General features: G+C 37.1%; 1 protein-coding gene across 3 annotated transcripts; it reads left to right on the top strand.

Annotated features, from left to right (window-relative positions):
• The first annotated feature begins 882 nt into the window (after positions 1 to 882).
• inavab (innate immunity activator b) lies at positions 883 to 21,191 on the top strand. 3 transcript variants are annotated; one of them, XM_082156346.1, is made up of 10 exons: positions 883 to 1,040; positions 10,688 to 10,802; positions 12,133 to 12,266; positions 13,554 to 13,676; positions 13,819 to 14,047; positions 14,155 to 14,202; positions 14,294 to 14,588; positions 14,901 to 15,056; positions 15,629 to 16,379; positions 20,781 to 21,191. In XM_082156346.1, the coding sequence occupies exons 2-10, from the start codon at positions 10,748 to 10,750 to the stop codon at positions 20,856 to 20,858; spliced, it is 1,869 nt and encodes a 622-aa protein (XP_082012472.1). In that variant the 5' UTR covers positions 883 to 1,040; positions 10,688 to 10,747; the 3' UTR covers positions 20,859 to 21,191. The 3 variants fall into 3 exon arrangements, with proteins under 3 accessions (XP_082012472.1, XP_082012470.1, XP_082012471.1); XM_082156344.1 differs by lacking the exon at positions 883 to 1,040 and adding an exon at positions 8,738 to 8,879; XM_082156345.1 differs by lacking the exon at positions 883 to 1,040 and adding an exon at positions 8,761 to 8,883.
• The last annotated feature ends 669 nt before the right edge of the window (positions 21,192 to 21,860 follow it).

The following is a 21,860-nucleotide window of genomic DNA, read 5'->3' as shown; positions in this document are numbered from 1 at the left end:
TTACTTTCAAATACACTTCGTCAGATCAACTAGTAAACCCTTTTCTCTTTTCCGTGACTGGCGCATGAGCATTTACTGTGAGACAGTCTCCTTTTCAAGGTGAAACCATTCATATGTTAATAAAAGGCACCAGCACCCTGCAGTCCCATAATGGTACATTACATTCTACCTTCTCTGCTTTTCAAAAGATTCGACCGCGTGCAGCTCAGCTGCTCATATTACAGAAATTACAATAGCCCTCATTTCCTATCCTATACAGTGCCAACTACGTGTCGTTCGCAAACGATTTAAGCCATTACTATAACAGAATCTAACAGTATGCACTGCCCAGCATGTATTTAAGTCTAACGATGTCCAATTCAAGAACAAATCTTTTGATCCGGTTCACTAAACTGGTCTGAACAAATTCGTTCACGAGGCAACAGTTCAACTGACTACTGAACTTAAACCCTCTTTAATTCATGTACGATTGTAAATATTTGAATGATGGGGAGAAGTTACTTAGTCGTGGTTACAACAAACAGAATTGAATTACAATTATTCAAAACTTTTAGTGTCGCTGAATCGTTTTTGGAACCGGTTCTTTAAAACGAGTTGTTCAAAAGAGCCTTTTCGCGGTCTTCTAGTCCGAGTCACTAGTTCACTAGTTCAGGGAGCGCTGTGAAAAAGTTTCTGGATGGGTGAGGGACGTACCATTGTGACATGGGGGGTATGGTTTTTAAGTTCATATAAATGTGCTGTCGTAAAACACATACAATAAAAAGACAAGTCTCGAACTTTTTCAGACGTCTTATATTGATTTTGTTGCATTACAAATTTCTATAAAAAGTTATCTCTATTGTCGGAACCATGGACGAGAATCTACGTGCGAAGCAGCACCTTCAGTTCCCGTGGTTTGGTAGCGGCCATTCTTCAGAGTCTCGCTTACATCAATTTGGAATGCGGCGCTGGAGAAAGCGTGGATAAATACTATCCCATGATAATGCATTGCGTAAACATTTGACGACTCTGCGTAGGTTTTCCTGTTATGACGACAAAAGGTATGGTAATATTTTCTTAATCGATAATACCTAAACATAGCCTGAAGACAGAGCACCAGATGAAAATTGAGCGTATCTGCCACTTCAACCAAAGTTTTGCAAGTATTCAATCAAGTATTCAAATTTGGGCATAATAAGAAAATGTATAAATTATATATTTACTTATACGTAGTTGCAAAGCAATGTTTGAACTGAACGAAACTGAACAAAGTAACATTAACCCGGCATTCTCAAACCATGCTTTATGTTGAAAGTATCTGCTGCAGTTCAGCAGTGTGTTTCTGTGTGTGTGTGTGTGTGTGTGTGTGTGTGTGTGTGTGTTTTTTTTTTTGGGTTAAGTGAGACTTTACATGTTAGTTGGGAAAGTTCCCTAGCCCAGATTTTGTTATGGCTCAGATGGTGCCTTGCAATTTTAAGTAAAATAAAAGTGATGCAAAAACTACAACCTTCAGCAATAATAAGATCTTTGCAAATGTTGACCTCTATGATTCTAAATTAGTAACAAAGAAAATCAGTTTTAAAATCCCAAACCTCATCAAATTGAGTAGATATGACAAAATATTGTGACATAAAATGGATGGGAACAAAGATGTTGTTCAACTTATGAGAGCACTTTATACAGTGTAAAATTCGTCAGCGCTAGTGATTGTTGTTTATATGGAAGTTTAGTATTGTATAGACAGTGTAGAGAAGTTGTAAAGCTTTGTTTAGAACCCAAGAGGAAAGAAACCTGCACAGGGATTTTAGCTGCAGCGTGAGAATCACTTGCTTATATTGTTTCATTGTCTGAAGGTGGATATTATTTTACACACCATTCATTTGAGGTGGGAATACTCATTTCGGTGTGATGCTTATGAAGACACGTGAACTAGTCAGTCGGTCTCAGTCAAAACAGTCCAGAACTAATCTTTTTATCTAATAAAGTCAAAGTCTCATTCCATTATTGAGTTGTCTTTCTTACAAAAGGAACAACATTCCTGATGTAATGCTGTGGAATCCAGTGATCAGTGGGACTCAGAGCATCAAGGGTGATTTGAGTGGGCCGGCATGAGAGGGAGGTGTGTAGACCACTGAACGTGAATAGCCCTGGAATCTGTGGTTTTGTTGGTTCATAGCCAGGGTCGGCCAAAGCGGAGCCAAGCAGCGTGTGTGTTTTGTTTGCTGCCGACAGCTCAGTTTTAAGGCTCTCATTAGCACCTCTGGATGTGGCCTATACAATGACAGGCGCTGGAGTGATGTTTCTATTTCATCCACTTGTGCGGCAGCACATTTGATTACATTTGACTTTCATTATCTGTTGATTTGTTGTATTGTGTTATTCTAAATTCTTCTGAATAACTTACTTCCTGTCTCATGTTCCTTCCCATACAAAATATTTTGGACTGATGTCTTTAGTGATACAAGTAGTCACTCTAGAAAAGTGTGTCGCTTACGATCAACAGTTTCCTTTCTAATTTACAAACTAATACGTCCAGCTTCCTGTTTAGTGTTGATCTATGGAAACTTTCAGCATCATTCAGCTTTTGTAAACCTGAAAGAATAAGTCAGACATAGTATTTTATTAAACTGCATTACTTTTTTTTTACAGCATACCTAGAATATCTATCTACTGTCCTGTGCGGTGACACAAAGACTAAACAGGAACAGACTAAAGCCATATGTAACCATAACACACTGATTTCAAAGAAACACTGCACTTCCTCTTGGATAAAGAAAGGACAATTAAAATAAGATAATGTTTTCATGAGTAACAGATAAAGGAACATCAATGCAATGCTGCCCTGCATATTTCCTTTTTTTGTGGTGGTAATATTCCACTGAACATGCAAACTATAATTTACATTTAAAGGAATATTTCTCAATACGAGTTAAGTTCAGTAAACAGCATTTGGGGCATAACTTTGATTACCACAACCATTAATTTCGACTCATCCCCTAGTTTTGTAAAACCAAAAAATCAAGGCTACAGTGAGGCACTTACAATGAGTGATTGGAGTAAAAAATGTGTAATGTAAAGCCTTGTAATTTTATAAAATAACTTACAATAATTATTATTTTAAAACATAAGCATTATTTGAGCTGTAAACTTGTTTTTGTCACTTTTACTTTCAATTTAGTGTTTCAAGCATTATGTTGTCATTGTAAAATTGAAACTTAAAAGGCTTGTAAGGCTTTTTTGGGCCTCATTCATTTCCATTGTAAGCGCCTCATTGTAAACCAGACTTTTTCTTCTTTTTTTAAGAAAAGGAAGGACATATCAAAGATATTTTTGTAGTAATCAACATGTTGCCAAGAGCTTTTGAAACCCAGAATATTCCTTTAATGAGCTCTCCACAATTTTTTTTTTCTGTTATTATTCTACTATTTGCCTGTTACAATGATTATATTCAATGTGCTATGTACAAGCCACAAACATTTTCCACTAGTAGACATACCTCCCCAGTCGTAGCAGAGTGAGTTAAGCCAGGGTCTGTGAGGTCTGTTTCATCTGCTGAGTCTCGCCGCAGTTGTAATGAATATACGGAGGGAAAGAAGTCCTGGGGTTTGCAGCCGGGGGGATTCGTCCTGCGCTGCAGTGCTGGTGGTACCGCGCGTGACACTTCAGTCCACATCAGACAATCCATCTGTGCTTTGGCTCATTTGAAACCAATTTCCACTTTACATCCTCTTTAAGTTTCTCCCAAAAGGGAGCCTCATGGCCACACAACTACCAAATGCCAGGGTGCGGTGTTGGTGTTCACAGGCCTCAGGGATCCTTATTCCCTCTCTGTCTCACACACACTTTAATTATGCAGTGTCATTTTTTCTATGGATGCTAGTTTGGAGTAATTACAAGTCACTAATTACTGACAGTGACCCACAGAATGTATATTTAGGACCTTCCCATATTACTATTAAGGCTAAATATAACATTTCATCATGCTTGAAGATAGAAAGGTTTTTTCAACGTCACAAGATGGTTTGTTGAATGTTGTTTTGACAAAAGTCTTGCTATGGTTACCGATGTAGACCATTTGATTATTTTTTATCTATCTGGACTAATCCCAATCTTCTGTGTTAAATAATCCGTATTTTCTTAACATCCCTTTTTTGTTTGCTATTGCTTGGATACACTTTCAGTAGCTATATCACATACCTTCGTTGCAGTTTTACACAGTATAATTGTTGTACTATAATTTAGTTTAGCTTAATACTCATTGTGTTTTATGTTTATACTTTAGGCTAAATGTTTTCTCAGGTGAAAAAACGTGGTTCATGTGGTACCATCTAAATTTACTTGTTTAAGTCAAGTCAAAAGGATTATTTAAAATGACTAAATTAATGAATCTGGTACTAGATTGGTTTACACCAACAATTTTATTTTAAGGGTTAGATGATATAAAAATAGTTGCACATTTAACGTTTTACAATATCATGCATAACAGTAATGTGAATAATACCTAGACATGTTGATTGTTGCAACAACAAATAAATCCTGTTCTTTCGTATTCATCCAAGAATCCTGCAAAAAATCACCGTATCCACAACACAGTATCACAGTTTCCACAAAAATATTAATCAGAAGCTAACTGTTTTCAATATTGATAATAATAAGAAATGTTTCTTGACCAAATCAGCACAGAAGAATGATTTCTGAAGGATCATGTGACACTGAAAAAAATTAGCTTTGCCATCACAGGAATAAATACAAATTTTATATATATTAAAATATAAAAAAAAAACAGTTATTTTAAATTGTTAGTGCATGTGTGTAATCTTTACTAATGATTCAGCATTCTACACTCTTTGGTCACTTTATTAGGTACATTAGGTACAAACAACTGAGCATCAGAATGGTTAAGAAAGGGGATTTAAATGATTTTGAACATTGTTTGTGACAGACGGGCTGGTCTGATTATTTCAGAAACTGATGATCTACTGATTTTCACACACAACTATCTCTAGGGTTTACAGAGAATGGTCAGAAAAAGAAAAAAATATCCAGTGAGCGGCAGTTGAAAATGTCTAGTTGATGCCAAAGGTGAGAGGAGAATAGCCAGACTGTTTTGAGCTGATAAAAAGGCAACAGTAACTCAAATAACCACTTGTCACAACCAAGGTCTGCAGAAGAGCATTTTTTTAACAAACAAAACATCACACTTTGAAGCAGATGCAGCAGCAGAAGACTACTCTTCTGTAGAGTAGGTGCTACTCTTGTTAGCTAAGAACAGGAAACTTAGGCTACAATTCACACGGGCTCACAAATCTGCAAAGCAACTGCAGCAACCACGTGATGCTATCATGTTAATATGGAACAATATCTCTGAAGAGTGTTTCAGGCACCTTGTTGAATCTATGCCATAAAAATGAAGACAAAAGGGGGTCCAACCCAGCCAGTACTTTCAAGGTGTACCTAATAAAGTGGCCGGTGAGTGTATAATGGCAAAAGATTGAACATAATGCCTTTTCTGAATCTTCAATGTAAATGAAGTATAATTTCACCTCATAGACCTTATTCTACACACCATTTTTTGTTTCTGGTGTAGACGGGACAAAAGTGAAGGTTAATATGTGACTGTCACAGTTCACTGGTGTTCCCAGCATGCCTGAGCTCCCTGTCTGAATGGGCAGGATGGGGGAGATTCCCACAATAATAAAACTCTCTCCGGCTCCCATACGTGCTAATCCGACATCCCGGGAAGGGGGGAGATATGAATCTATGGGCTTCCATACAAAATCAGTTCAACCTTGTAGACCGCTAAACCTATGGAAATCCAGTGGATGTGGCACTAAATAAACAATGTATTCAATCACAACTATCTTGAAAAGTATGTTAGTTTAGATTTGTGACCTGTCTCTGGCCTCGCAAACTTCTGTTGCCACGTAACGTCACATGCACTTTTGACATGACCCAAGAAACCCTTTTTACAGCAAAGAACTCGTAGCTCTCTTCATAGCAGGTTGTGGTATAAATCTACGGAAAGATTAAAAAAAATAATAATTCTAGAATCCCCTATTTAGTGTCATCCCAGTAGTTAGCAGATAAACAAGCACTGATTATCTGTCATTGTTTTCTTAATCAGCATTTACTCTGCTTAATTAAAATCAGTTTTTAGAAATGTAAAATATTATCAACTGTGTTTGCTTGTCTGAAATAGAACACTTGGGCCTACTATAGTCTCTCCTAGCAGGGAAGTCCCTTTGGGGTTTATTCTGACACAAATAACATGATCCTGAAAACTCAATTACTTCCTACAAAACTAAAGTCTTGTAGCTAAATCTGGTCAGTTCAGAAGTCAGTGCTCAATTCAGTGTTTGTGGAGCCCAGCCCATGCTTATGTTAGGCAAAGGCAAGTAAGGATTCTGCCATCATGTTTTTCTAAATCCATATGACTTTCTTTCTAACACAAACTTATTGTATGGACTCAGAAAACTTGATATATATACTCATATAGCTCATGTAGCTCATGAGTCTCAACCCTCTTTTTATGATACATTTACGGTGCTTTGTTTTTGAAGCTTGAAAAATGTAGTTCCTGTTAATTTGTTGAAATGATCCCATTTTCACCCTATTGTTTGTATGGTGTCTTTGTTTGTTGTCAAGATATACAAATGAGGGACTAAGAGGAAAATAGCATAAGTAGTCTTTTGTATTATTCTATACGCAAGTGCACATAACAGCAATGATTGATCATGAAAATAATTGCGTGGACTTGATTTTCAAAGTGTTTCACACCAGGTATGTTTATGAAATTCAGTTTATTTGGACCTTAAAAGTTGCAATCCAATTCACATACTCACTTTCATGTGCATTACATGTATTCAAATACATGTACAAATACATGCAAAAAAAATTTAGCAAATATTTAGTAAATATTCAGTCTCATGATCCACTGACCAGTAAGACATGAGAAATAAACATATGGGATATATTAAAGATATATCAGTGATGTAAATGTACATCACGGCACTACGCATACATGCACAAGGTATTTTTTAAAATCTGATTGAAAAAATTGTTTGATTCATTCATTTGCATGCTTAATGTTTTCCTACTGATTGCATTTCAGGTCTACACCATCCCTTCTTATAGATAGAAATTAAGCCATCAATCCGATTATATTTTTATTATTTGGGTGCAGGTAAATCTAGCAACTGATCAAAGTCCTGTGACAATAAGCAATAATAAAGTAAAAAGAACTGATAAAGGCCTAATTTTTAATGTTTGAATTGATTAGTGTTATTTTTATTAGGCTATAAAAAAAATTTGCCCATGGCTTTGATATTTTTACGTTCAAGTACTCGAATATGCAAAGTGACCATCCCATCCCTAATGCTTTCTTATAAGGGGTAGCCCAAAAAAAATTACGCAGATTAATGGTGGAGACTAGTTGTGAAACCAGATACTGGTATGCTCCAGCAGTCGTGTTTCCTTGGTCATTTGTTGGGTGATAGGATGCTATCCCGTCTGGCAGCCGTGGTGGCTCCTATAGGCGTTTAACCGGCATTCTTGGAGAGCCAGTGTGAGGACAAGGATCCTGAATTTATGCGAGCGATGCATGAGAGCAGCAGGTGAAGCGTCTCCCACAGTATTCTGGAGAGCCGTTCCTCTGACATCTGTGTGTGGGTTGGTTTCCAATTGGTTCAGAATGTCAGAGTGGAATGATCATCTATACAATGCCTCACTGAGGGCAATGTATGCATGACAACAGCATTTACATTACAGTACCGTTAAAAGAATTGAATTGAACAAGGGGTTTGTTTGCTTGCTTGTTTGGGATTGTATCTTTACATAGTTAGCTTTATACGTATAATCTGAATGACATCATAATACCAGGTGTAAACAGGGACAAGGTCTTATGGAGTTACTAGAAAATTGCAGATAGGTAAGTTTGATCAGGGTATGAACTAAACCCTGCAGGACAGTTACAGCCCTCCAGGGCCGGATTTATGGAACCCTGCCATATATGTTCTTTTAGATAGGCTTATGGTTTGAGAATGGTGTTACCAGATGGGGGCAGCAGGATCTCATTAAAACAGACCTGCATAAGCCAAAAAGTATGAGATTGATAGTAATCACTGCAAATTATATTAGATTAGAGATCATTACAAAATATATTATCGGTATAACAATTTGAGTGTAAAGTAAAAAAACAAAAACAAAATGCATTTCAGATTGTGTGACTCTGAGTATTTGTTTTCTCACCCTTTTGCTTTAACAGAAGTATCTGAAGTACATAAAGGTTTTGTGTAAAACCTGATGATCATGTTCTCCAGAATGATTTGAGAAGATCTGATTCTGAACAGCAATTTCAAACATCTGACCGTCTATACAAAAACATTCACATGATCACTGTCACAAATGTGCTTATTTAATTAGTGACACAGAAATATTGCAGAAAGAAACTGAATAGTTCTTATTCATTTTATTTCTTAAACATTTCTTTGTTTTAATACAATGAAACTTTTATTGTTTATTTCCAAGATTGAAGTACATTTTTTAGTTTTTAGATTTTCTGGTCTTGACTTACCTTGTTAATACCTTTATGATTAGACTTCCTAAATACTTGTACAAGCTGATAACTAAGAAAACAGGGAGAGTTTTTATAGCCTTTGCCAAGTGTCTGCAAAGAGGTGTGACACTATCTCACACACACACACACACACACACACACACACACACACACACACACACACATAGGTATGTGCAAGACGCACCCAGGTTCATTTCACAGTACGAACTCCTTCTGGTACTCATCCTGAGTCAGAGTGCAGTGTGGAGTTAGACATCTCATGGAAATCAACTGATTTTGTTTACCGGATACACATACTTTAAGGAGAATCAGTGTTTAACAATATGTAAGTAAGTACATTTTATTTTATATGATAAAGACTGTAGTTTATCATACAAGCTCAGATAAAAGCTTTCCAGCACAGTTGTTTTACATTCTATTTCTATTTTTACTGGTTTAAAGAATGTTTTTGTTTTGGGTAGTTTAATGTGTTTAAACCTTTTTTTTTTTCTTTTTTTTACGTGGATTTGACAGATTTTTATTTTACCAATATTCACACTTTTTAAAATAATCTCTTATCGGTTCTTTAATATCGAGTCTACCGATAAATGAAACCAACTTTTTACCGCCATTCATTCTCAAGTCAAGAAATGTGCAATGTTACTTATAGTCAGTAGAACGTCTGTCGGGGGACCATCACAAAGTGTTAGCAGATATGAAAAAGACAGTCTACTTATACTCTAATGAGAGTTGGTTGACATGTAGGAGCAACATTACTTATAGTCAACAGAATGTCTAATGGGAACCATCAAAATAAAGTGTTACCAAAACTTGATTCTCAATGGTAGGCCTATTGGACATTTGAAAATCAAAATATAGAAGAAAAATTTTTGTAGCCACAATAATTCAATATGTAGCCTATTCCTGAATGTGTCAATGGGCTTGTAATGATATTGGTTAGGTTTGATATTTCTTTATAATATTGGTTTAATATTTCATCCATTGCTGGTAGAGCAGTAAACATGAATTAACATAAAATAATGACCTTATTGACATGAGCTTATTTCTTTGTGTTGTTTCTCTTTAAAGATTGTGATGTCATGAATGAGTGAACCGGTTGCACTATTAGTTACTTAGAGAGCATGTCAGAGTCATCTGCGGTTTCAAAGTAATAAAGTCACAGCTGTAATGCACTGACAGCTGACTGATTCTAATATATAACATTGTTTAATTATTCACTAACTGTAAATATTCACAGCTTACTCAGGACATTGTCATCATGACGTAAAATAACATTTTGACATCATAACAGGAAGCTGGTGAGACTCTTGTCAGAGTCATACACCGCAGAACAAATGTGTCACAAGTGCTCTGAACTTTGGCGCTGTGATTTCAGAGATTGTGAAATGCCTTAAAAGATTTTTGTTGTTTTTGACTATAAGAAGGTTATAATATATAATGTAAAATGCATAACACTAAGCACAGCTCATCATAGTCTTGTATGCACATGCTAATTAGTTATCTTTTCCTGTAGCTAAAAAAGCCTCATAGTTTCAGTTCCCAGAGAATGTGTAAACCAATGTCAGATGGTTTGTGTAAAAGCATCTGCCAAAAGCATGCAAGCAAATGTAAGTAATGTGCAAACCAGTGCGTAGCTAATCACAATTCCCTTTAACTTCCTTTAAGTAGTATGAGAATCTGTTGTAATGAATCAAGGTTAATTAATTACAAGTGAGTGCAATGAGGCATAGCAGCCCTCTTCATTAACCTCTTCTGCTGCAGGCATTCCAGTGTTGTAATCGAAGGACAGCACGCCCTTGTTCCTCCTGGAAATTAGACATTTTTCAGATACAGGAGGAAGAGTTCCTACTTGAATGCCCTCTTAGTTAAAGCTTCCCCTAAGCTCCTGCTGACTGCGCATAGCTGAGAGGCGTAGTTACACTGTGATTTTTAGTGGGCCTGTGAAAACTATTGTTTGTCAGAATAGTCTCCTGGAATCCGCTCTGACCCCTGTGGCTCTGGGTCAGGAGACCCGTCACGGCTGAGGGGCTGAGTGGTTCCACGAGACTTGTTTTAGTTCGCTTTGGCTTGAACAGCTAACATGGTCTCTGGTGAGTGTGCATGAGTCTGATAAAAGATGTATTTGCTTTGTAGGAACTCGTGAAGTAAGAGAAAACCAAGGCTTTCACTTCGAAGACCACTTGACCAGCAGTCATGGAAGGCAAAGAGGAGATCAGTGATACTGACAGTGGGGTTATTCTGCATTCTGGTAGGTTCAGTCTCAGTTACACCTTGGCTATAATGACACATTTTATGCTGTATTATGTAGTATGTGTTTGTGAGGTTAAAGGGATAGTTCACAAAAAATGACAATTCTGTCACCATATACTCACCCTCATGTCATTCCAAACCTAAATGACTTTCTTTCTTCTGTATAGTTCAATGAAAGGATTACATCTTTGCAAAATTGGAAAGCAACCATTTTTTTATAAATGTTTTTAAAAGATTTTATATATAGGCCTACACAACTGTTCAAAAGTGTGGGAACGGTACACATTTTTTGGAAAACAAATGAATCATTGTTTTAGCATGGATGCATTCAATTGACAAAAAGTGACTGTAAAGGTGATTTCTATTTCAAATAAATAATATGAAGTGTTTTTGAGCAGCAAATCAGCATATTAGAATAACTTTTGAAGGATCATGTGACACTGAAGACTGGAGTAATGTCTGCTGAAATTTCAAAATTCAGTAATTTGTCATAACAGGAATAAATGACATTTTAAAATGTATTAAAAATGTGATACTATTTCACAATTATTTTGATTTGATTGTATTTTTTATCAAAAGCAGCCTTAAGATAATGCATAAAAAAGTACCAACCCCAAAGTTTTGAATGGTAGCTTTACATTTTTCAAATGCATAATTTAGCGGTTAGTTTTCACTTCTTTCACTTCTAAAAAGGAACATTGTAATGTGTATTATTACACCTGTAAGGGTTGAATCGGAAGCAATCACCACACTATAGCAGGTTTTTAAAGGCCCCTTTAAACCAAAACAACTCCTAATAAACACATTATTTTCTGTGCAGGTGAACGTTTTTCTTTTTTGTCCTTGTTCAGTTATCTCTTTGTGTGCTGTCACATGATTGATTTGAAAATGTATGTTAAAGAGTTCAGTAGATAAGCTCTCTAGACATGCCAGAGGCGTTTGCCTGCAGTCACCGGATACAGAAGAAATAAATTCTTTGTTGTCACTCAATTAGCCGTTTTCAGCGACCTTCTTTTTTTCATTTTTGAGCATTTCACAGTTGATGAGTGTGTTTCCTGAAAGTTTACATCAGCTTCTGAGACGTGCATGTGAGCAGACACTGATTATAATTTGCCATCATCAGGTTTTTTTGTGGTTATGGTACTATATTTGTGCTGACAATCATAATTTAGTTATTTATTTAGATTTAGTTCAGACAACATTTAGAGTTATATCATCTTTTCGGGCTATGCTAGTATTGAAACAAACTCAAATTCTTCATATAATTGCTGATTTTCTGTTATTATTTTGAAGCTTCTCTTTATCAGAATGTGTTTTATGTGTTGTAGGGCCTGACAGCCCCACCACAGTGATGAAGGATGTAAAAACTCATACTCGGGTCATGAAACTGAAGCAGCAAGCTCTGGAGGACAGGCTGAAGACGTGCTTAAAGGAGCTTAAGAAACTCTGCATCAGAGAGGCCGTAAGTCACCATTGACACTCACAAACACGCATATGGACCCACCAACACACTACTAAAGAGAGACAAGGAAGTTTTCACATTAGAATTAGGGAATTAGAGGGGACTTCCAATGCACGCTGATAACATCATGTTTTTAAAGTCCTATTTTCCGCCACTTTTTCAGAAGGTGTGTTGATAAAAATCTTCCTAGCAATAATCAAAACATTCTCACCTCTCTAAAGAACATGACAGGATATTTAATACATGTAAAAAAACAAACATATATATATGGCATCGACTGAGTGAGAAAGTCACCAAAGTGCATCATCTTCAGACCCAGAGGCTTTCTGGTGTGTTAGTCTTCCTGGTAAGATGTTAAGTCACAAAAATGCATCATTGTTTCCTGTTGGAGTCACTTGCTGGGGCTTGTTCAGGTGTTCTTCAGAGTCTGATGACACCTTTATGTCACAATAAGTCTGAAGTCACGCCAGTGCGTGTATCGTCCGTTTTTGAAGGGTTTCACCTCTATTGTGGCTCTTTAAAAAGCTGTGGGCTTGTGGTTTTTGTCTCAAAGAAAATTGTATCTATACCTATGCCGGCATGGATTTGGGGAAGATAGATGGCAGATTTAGTTTGGCAGGTAGGGCTCTTGGTACGGCTTAGGAAAGAACCAAATATTTCAACAACAGGCTTGCATAATATAGCGGTTGAAAGCAATAACTTGTCCCAACTCGCTGAAAAGCTTCACACTGGAGAAACAGGAATTCTGGTTAAAGGCTTGTTCTTGATAACTTGCTTGTGACTTAGTTTTTTTTTAGAAACTTAATTAAGTATAATTAACGTAATTATTCGTACAAATTGCACGGACAAATTACAGATCTGCTTGACTGCCCCCATAAAATTTAAATACCAGTCTTAAAGACATCAGTTGTTGGAATACACAGTATATCAGTACTATATTGACTGATATTCATGATTTGGATTGTATATTTAATTGTGTTATTCATTTCCTCTATTTTTACATCTACATTTGCCATCATTAAAATCACTAATAATAATTGAATAATATTGTTAAATCTAATCTTCAGCAAATTTTAAAATGAATATACATTTTTCATACTGTGCAATATAATGTTGTGATGCCTAAATTCACAAGATTGTTTTTGTTTTTTTACCGTTTTAATTCTTATTTAGACAAAATAGAATAGAATTTTAATATCTGCCATTTTGTGGCTGTAAAATAAAAGCAGTTATCAGCTGGAATTTTAATATTGGTGCATTCCTAATCAATTCCCTCTTCTCTTTCAGGAGCTCACAGGACATTTATCCTCAGACTATCCCCTGTTACCTGGAGAGAAGCCGCCTCAAATTCGCAGGCGCATTGGAGCTGCTTTTAAGTTAGATGAGCCAAGCATCCTACATAGAACTGAGGTAAAGACACTTATTCACAGAGATAATAAAGATCTGGATATAAATTGACTGTTTCCATTCCATTAGACCTACTCTAAAGGTTCAGTATTGTTTCTATAAATAAGTTTGAATCTCATAAACCAATCACGAACATGGCACACAGGACTCTGAGCTGAGCTCTGTGGAGGCTGATCTGGCTCTTCAGCAGCAGATACACATGGCGGCCCAGAGGCTGTGTCAGGAGAAACATCTTAGCAAGGCGGTGAAGAAGAGTCATCTACAGCAGTACCAGCGGGAGGAAAGGAAACTCAAAGATCTTCAGGAAGCCGTGTTCAGGTTGCGACTGGAACACGGCCGATCCTCACCGCGCCCTGGCATGATAGCACAGAGAGGTGAGGGATTTATATGAGCACTTTTTTTCTGTTTTCTTTGCACTTTGTAATGAGCTTGAACATCAAAGATCATCTTGTTCTCACATTTATCTATGTTTTGTATCAAGGCGCTTCAGACGATAGCTCATTGTCAGACTCGGCTGTGCTTGATGAGGGTAAGTGAAAACCAAAAATAAATGTTTTTCCATGCTATTAGTCATTTACCCATGTACCATTAATTAATATAATCTCTCATCCATGTTTCAGAGGAACTGTCTTCCCAGCTTTCTTCAGAGCCTCCTGCTCCTGCTGTGGATCTTCACCCTCCATGTATTAACATTTTTCATCCCGCTCCTCATACACCTATGGGCCCCTCCTATCGGCCCCTCGAGGCCATTTCCCATCAAACCCCCCCACAATCCCTGGAGGATTTGCACACATGCCAGAGTCCTATCTTAGAGCATGACCCTTCCCCCATTCAAAACTCTCCCTGGACGGAGACTAGTTTGGACCAGCCCTATCAGAAAAATAAAAAATCTCGCTCTAATAGCACCAAATCCAGGTATATCTATCTTTTTTATTCTTTGAATCTTTTAAAGTGCAAAGCGAGAATTAAATGTGAAAAGCATGTGATCATGACCTTTGAAAAACAGTTTTGACACACCTGGTCATTAAGACATCACATAGTAATTTTTGGGGTGGGTACGACCACACCTCCTCTTCTCTAATGGCCTTTAAGTCATCTCAAGGTTGATTTATGGAAGGCATGTATTGTTGTCAGTTGAACACTCATAATGAAACTACAGCTGTACTGTTTCTGTTTTGTCTTCGTAATTGTGAAAGTAACTGTTTTTGTTTTTCCATGCATCTGTAGTCCTGCTGTTACCCCCACGTTGCCTCCTCTTGAAGTTTGTCTTGCGGAGGCCGGGATACCACTGCAAATACCCACCCATGCTGCCCTGAAACACACACAGTCCTGCAGCGCACCCTCCACTCCAGAGATGCACCTGCGCAGGAGACAATCCATTGGGTCTGCTCACAATTTACTCAATCTCTTTTATACACTAATGTTCAAAAGTTTGGGTTCGGTACGATTTTTATTGGTTTTTAAAAAACAAACGTTTTTTATGCTCACCAAAGCTGCATTTATTTAATCAAAAATAAGCAGTAATATTGTGAATACATTCAAAATAACATTTACTCCTGTGATGTCAAAGCTGAATTTTCAGCAGCCAATACTCCAGTCTTCAGTCACATGATCCTTCAAATCATAATAATATGCTGATTTGCTGCTCAAGAAACGTTGCTTGTTATAAGCAATGTTAAAAACAGTTGTGTTGCTTAATATTTTTTGTGGAAACCATTATAGATCTTTTTTTTTTTTTTATAAAAAATTCATTGAATATAGTTCAAAATAACAACATTTATTTGAAATAAGAATCTTTCTTTACTGTCAGTTTACTATCAATTTAATGTATTCTTGCTGAATAAAAATCATACTGACCCCAATCTTTAGAACAATTGTATCCACCTCAGATCATGTGTTTCATAGATATTATGGCCATCTCAAATCTTGACAAATGTAATTTCTCATTTTATCAGATTTCCCAAGACTGAACCTAACCCTTATGATCCCGAGCGGGAGCGTGGGCGCTCAAGGGGCCCCAGGAGAAGGTTGACAGACTTTGTGCCACCATCAGAATACTCCCCCATAAGATTGAATGTTGGAAGTCCTGTGTACTACTCTAGTTCTGAGGACAGCAACTCCGAGCACTCGGTGCAGTCCTACGCCAGCTCGCCCTGCCAGGAGCACCCTGGGGAACTTCCGTGGCCCTACCAACTTCAGCACGGATATCATTATTCCAGCCTAGCCGATAGCCATGTGCCACAAAGAGCCTCCCCTACCCACTTCTACAAGAACCCTCAGTACCAGTCCTCACCTAGTTTTTCAAGAGGGTACGTGGAGGAAGGATGGGGTCACCCCTTAGAAATGGACAGCGGAAGGTCGTACATAAGCCACCAGGCCCCTTCACCTGTTTATTCTTCAAATGGTCACTATGGGTACTACTACAGTGAGGCTTCCCAGCCACGAAGTTGCAGGTTGTTACCCCCCGCCCACGTGAAACTGTCACGGGCCCCTTCGCTAAGAGAGTGTCCTCAGCACCCTAGCAGGGGCCTGCCGCGGCAGGTGGTGTCGGAGGAACTCAAATCATGGCATCAGCGCAGCCAACTCCAACCGCCTCGACCTCGCTCACTGGATCGGAACAGGCAGGGCACGCTCCGCGTCCGAAATGCACCTGGGCAAGAGTCCCCGCTTTCGCTTTCCCAGCACCACAGGTTCCAGGAACAACAGGTAAATAGTCGTTCCTCACAGTCACTCAGAATAAATGGGCGGAAAATGTATTGACCTGCAATGAGTTCAAAAAGGAAAAAATCCCCAAATATGTATCTATCTTGGCTCTGTATGAAATTGAATACCGCTGTATCGCCTTGCCATCGTGTATCAATCTGTTGGGAGAGGAATTTCCAGAAAAGGCAGATCAGTTACACACTGCCCAGGCCTGTCTGTGGAACTGGGAAAGGTTCTCTTGATGCTCTGCTGCGTAAAAGTGAGATCACTACTGGATCTAGGTGTGGTGTTCATCTGTGAAAGAGCTTTTGATTGGAATTAGGGTAGACACAATAGCAAACCGCACACAAATCATAATTGTCGTTTTGTTGTTTATGGTTGAGACATTAGAACACTATGCAATAAATCAGCGCACACGACTGTTCAAAAGTTTGGGTTGGGAAGGTTTTTTGTTTTTGAAAAATGTTTCTTATGCTCACCAAGGCTGCATTTATTTGATGAAAAATACAGTAAAAACAATAATAATGTGAAAAATTATACAATTTAAAATAACTTATCTATTTTAATCAAATTTTAAAGTGTAATTTAATCCTATGATGGCAAAGCTGAATTTTCAGCATGATCCTTCAGAAATCATTATAATACGCTGATTTGCTGCTAAAGAAACATTTCTTACTATTGTTAATGTTGAAAACAGTTGTGCTGCTTAATATTTTTGTTGAAATCGTGACTTTTTTTTCCAGGATTCTTCGAGTAGAAAGTTCTCTTTGATATTGAAATCTTTTGTAACATTATAAATGTCTTTACTGTCACTTTTGATCAATTGAATGCATCCTCACTGAATAAAGGTATTCATTTATTTATTTTTAATTATTTGAACTATAGTGCAAGTGCATGTGAGTATGAGCAGTGTGTTCTCGCTCATTCAAAGAACACTCTGATACCGCTCCATTTTGAGTATGACATATATTAATAAATAAAACAACTGCATGTCAACAAGAATTCACCTTCTATAATGCTGATAGACTATTAACAGTCAAAATAAACATTAAAACGTTGGAAACATGATCAAAAATACAAATGGTCAATTAAAATTAATGACAGAGCATGGATGACTTCAGATTTCCTGTGTAATTAAAAAAAGGTGTTAAGAAAAAAATTAGATGCTCCTGTCACACAAGGAAATAAAATCTAATGGATCTAACTCGGAAAGGTCATGGAAGTTGTGGCGTGGGTACAATGATTTGTTCAAAATTTACAACAATTATATCATCATACTAAAGCATTAATTGCGCAAACATTATTTCACTTAATATATGGTCTAAAAAGACACACTTTGAAATCACTTTACGGTAAAGCGGTAAGGTAACAGTGCAGATTGTCAAATGGAGCAAGCTCACGAGTGGTTTTCCCACACCAATAAATTAGCAAGGAGTGGGAAACCCCAGAGTGGAGTTTAAGCGGTGCGATTACACACTCCATTACACACATACTCTGCTGTAAATGCAACAAATACTTCATCAGGGATCATTTGCTTACTTTGAGTTTATTTGTATTGACACACAAAGGTTTTCATTCCACTCAAAGCTTTTTCCCACTCCCCACGGTCATGAACTTTCCTGTTAACAAAACAATTTAGTGGGAAAACATGCATTCAAGGTTGTTCTGCTGTTTATTTCCATTCAAGCTTATGGTGGCTAAAGTGTGTGAACTTGATATGTAGGTGAGCATTCCATTCCTCAGGGACAAAAGCTCGATTGGACGGAAGGAAACAGTGATAGTGGCCCAGCCCATTAGCTCTATTATTTGTGTAGAGAAAGCCAGATAAGTTGTTTGGCCAATGCACCTCTATTCCGACTTTAGTTTCCCCTTAAGCAACATTTTAATAGCTGGCATGTTCCCAGATGAAGCCAATAGGTGTCTTTGTTAGCTTGTTTTCCCCCTCTTGCTAAGCATTGAATTTAATCGTACTTAAGATTGCAGTGATACACCAGGACACCTTGAGCATATGCTGTGGTGTCAACTCATCAAATCACAGTCCATTGTTAATGATAATTCCTAAAGACCTAATAATGTTCACTCTAATCCATTACTAATTGAAGTACAGGCCCTTTCCAAAAAATTTGAATATCATGGAAAAGTTTATTTATTTCCATAATTCCATTCAAAACGTTAAACTTCCATAGATTATAGATTCAGGGCCCACAACTTAAACGATTTCAAGTATTTAGTTGTTTATTTGTACATAATTTGGGCTTCCAGGTCATAAAACCCACGAAAACAGGATTTCAAAAAATTTGAATATTACATGAAATTGTACACACACAGTAATTACATAGTGATACCATGGTCATTGAACCAGGTTTTGGTTCTTTTGGCAGTGTGGGCAGGTGCAAATCCTGCTGGAAATTGAAGGAAGCATGAAGTGCTCTGAAAATGTCCTGGTAGACGGCTGCGTTGACTCTGGATTTATTAAAGCACAGTGGACCAAAGTCCTCTTTTCTGATGAGAGCAAATTTTGCATCTCATTTGGAAACCAAGGTCCCAGAGTCTGGAGGAAGAATGGAGAGGCACACAATCCAAGATGCTTGAAGTCCAGTGTGAAGTTTCCACAGTCTGTGTTGGTTTGGGGAGCCATGTCATCGGCTGGTGTTGGTCCACTGTGCTGTCCACTCAACGCAGCCGTCTACCAGGACATTTTCAGAGCACTTCATGCTTCCTTCAGCAGACAAGCTTTATGGAGATGCTGACTTCATTTTCCAGCAGGATTTGCACCTGCCCACACTGCCAAAAGAACCAAAACCTGGTTCAATGACCATGGTATCACTGTGTGATTCATGTAATATTCTAATTTTTTGAAATCCTGTTTCCGTGGGTTTATGAGCTGGAAGCCCAAATTATGTACAAAAATAAACAACTAAATACTTGAAATCGTTTAAGTTGTGGGCCCTGAATCTATAATCTATGGAAGTTTAACGTTTTGAATGGAATTATGGAAATAAATAAACTTTTCCATGATATTCTAATTTTTTTGGAAAGGGTCTGTACTTGTGTAGTGAAGTTCTCCATTACCAAAAAAAAAAAAGCCACATAGAAACCGAACTTTGAATTTAGAAGACTGTTAGTCATTTCCACTAGATGTGATGCCTCAAAACAGCATAAAAATAGTTTATTAAACAACAAAATCAAACAATGAAATAAAAAATAAGAACTGTGTAGGCCTAACAATATGGAAAAATAATAACATGACAGACTGAATAGTAAGATTTATAAATAAATGAACATCAGTGGATGTGTGATTTACATGCCTAACATAAATAATAAATATTTATTTATATATAGTATAGAATATTTGATGCTTATTATATTAGTAAAAGATATATTAATAAGTGAAAGGTTTATTTTGCTATCAGAACAATGCAAGGTTATATTGTTAGTTACATTTTTTTTGGGGGGGGGGGGGGATTTAACCTTATTCTACCCCCCAACTGATGTTTGAAACACATTTTTGAGTTGCGACACATCATTTGAGAACCACTGATTTAAATGAATCCCAAACACAAACTGTTTTTCAAAGCCGAATGTGGGTGCCAGTGTTATTTTGGTGGGAGTCGGGTAATTTACACTACAGTGAAAATGTGCAATCAGACACCTGGAAAATGCAGTGCACATGTACCAACAAGTCACAAAACAAATGATTGAAAATTCCCTGTTGAATAAATTTAAGTTGGAAAACGAATGCCTTCAAAACACAAGAAAAACGAGGAACCTTGGGTTGTGCAATGACACACATTCACTCATTTTGAAATTTACCAGAAACCACAGGAATCCTAAACCACAAACTTTCGGATGCATGATTTGGTTGGTTAATTTAGTCATTTGGTTTTGGAGACATTTCGATTGTGGGACTATCAGCACTGCCCGAGGCACACATTTGCTTCATTCCTATATCATGTCATGCAATGATTTACAGAGCCATGTGTTTCAAATGCAGAGGCAGCTGGGGTTGACCTGAAGACTACTACTTTAAATATCTCCAAGGAACTTTGATAATAAACATTTTGGTTTCTCCTGTCCTGTGAATCTCTGCTTTAACACACTGACTCAATATTTCAGAAAATATTGGGGATAGAATGGGGCCAAATTCTGCAAATACAATCTAAAACATTTCATAATGGCCTTATACACTGTGATCTCCATGATTTAAGACCCAGCTGTTGTTTAACCCTAGCCAGATTTCTGACACACCTTCAGTCAACACGACAGAGCTGCTGATTGTGAAGTTACACCCTAGTTTCATTTACTATTAAGACTACATGCAGTCAAGGGTTACTAGAATGTTAAACCAATGCAAACAGATTTCACTATGGACTGACCTCGTTTCTTTTTGCTTTGCTCCTCCAGGTATCCCAGAAATGGGTCAATCTGGGGACTCCAGATAGGATGTATGAGGATGGCTCTGAGGTTGCCAGCCAGGTGTGAAACCATGGAAACCCTTCTGATGAGAGTCATATTTATTCAATAATTTATTGAGCTAATGGACTATATACTTTTAACATCGATTAAACACACACACATAGGGATATGTCTAGAAAGGCATCACTTTCTATGAAATGCCTCATCCCAAAATGAGTTTTACTGTGAAAGACAATTTTTAAAAATGTTTTATAGATTTTTTATAGATTAACATATACTTATAGATTTTTTTTTTGTACAATGAAATAAAAAAAGTTATTTGTTACTAAGTGTATTTTTATGTTTCTTGGTTAGTGTATGCTAATACTAAGATCAATAAAGTTTGTGATTTAAAAATGATTATGTTTGTACACTAATGCAATCAATCTTCGTTCTGATTAAATAATTACTGTTTGGTATGTTAGACTTTTTTTAAAGGTTTCTCTAAAGGCAAATGTAAACTTTAATATGTTAAATGCTGATATGTGTAATAAAACATCTTTGTAATTTAGTACACCACCTCACCATAATGGGGACATGATCACAGCGACATTCTTATAAATCAAGATCTGGAGGGCAAACATAATGTATAATTAAAAAGCCAACCATTACATTTCATATACCATTTGCCTATACTGTTATTTCTTAAATAATGCAAAGAAATGCCGAAAAATATCCATTTAAAAATTGGAGGAAAAGTATAATCCAGGCTGCTGCTACTGAAGTAGTGCATAAACGGGCGACAACTGTCACGTGGCAACTGTTACTTTTCTCACCGCTCTTTTGGATGAGCCTATCACAGTGATTACTGGATTATCACCGATTACCGAATTATGAACGTTTTATAGAGATTGGTGGTGATGAGTTCCGTTAGAATATGAGATACAAATACTTGGAACTTAAATATTTAATATACTGTACTATGGGGAGTGTTAAAAGTAAAACGTTTACAAAAACGTCCTGAGATTTTAATGTGGCTCAAAAGAGTGACTCTCTGAGCCCTCGTGCGCCCACTTGAGAAAAACGTGG

This window comes from Leuciscus leuciscus (assembly GCF_965113295.1).
Source record: "Leuciscus leuciscus genome assembly, chromosome: 23".
NCBI lineage: Eukaryota > Metazoa > Chordata > Actinopteri > Cypriniformes > Leuciscidae > Leuciscus > Leuciscus leuciscus.
Note: the sequence above shows the minus strand (reverse complement) of the source record. Positions and strands in the feature narration are given on the sequence as shown.

Excerpts from the sequence above, each read along its gene's own strand:
- inavab (XM_082156346.1), top strand. The coding sequence starts at position 10,748 with ATGGAAGGCAAAGAGGAGATCAGTGATACTGACAGTGGGGTTATTCTG. Across the intron at positions 14,048-14,154 it reads TGGCATGATAGCACAGAGAG|GCGCTTCAGACGATAGCTCA; the intron begins GTGAGGGATTTA and ends TTTTGTATCAAG. Across the intron at positions 14,589-14,900 it reads TCTAATAGCACCAAATCCAG|TCCTGCTGTTACCCCCACGT; the intron begins GTATATCTATCT and ends ATGCATCTGTAG.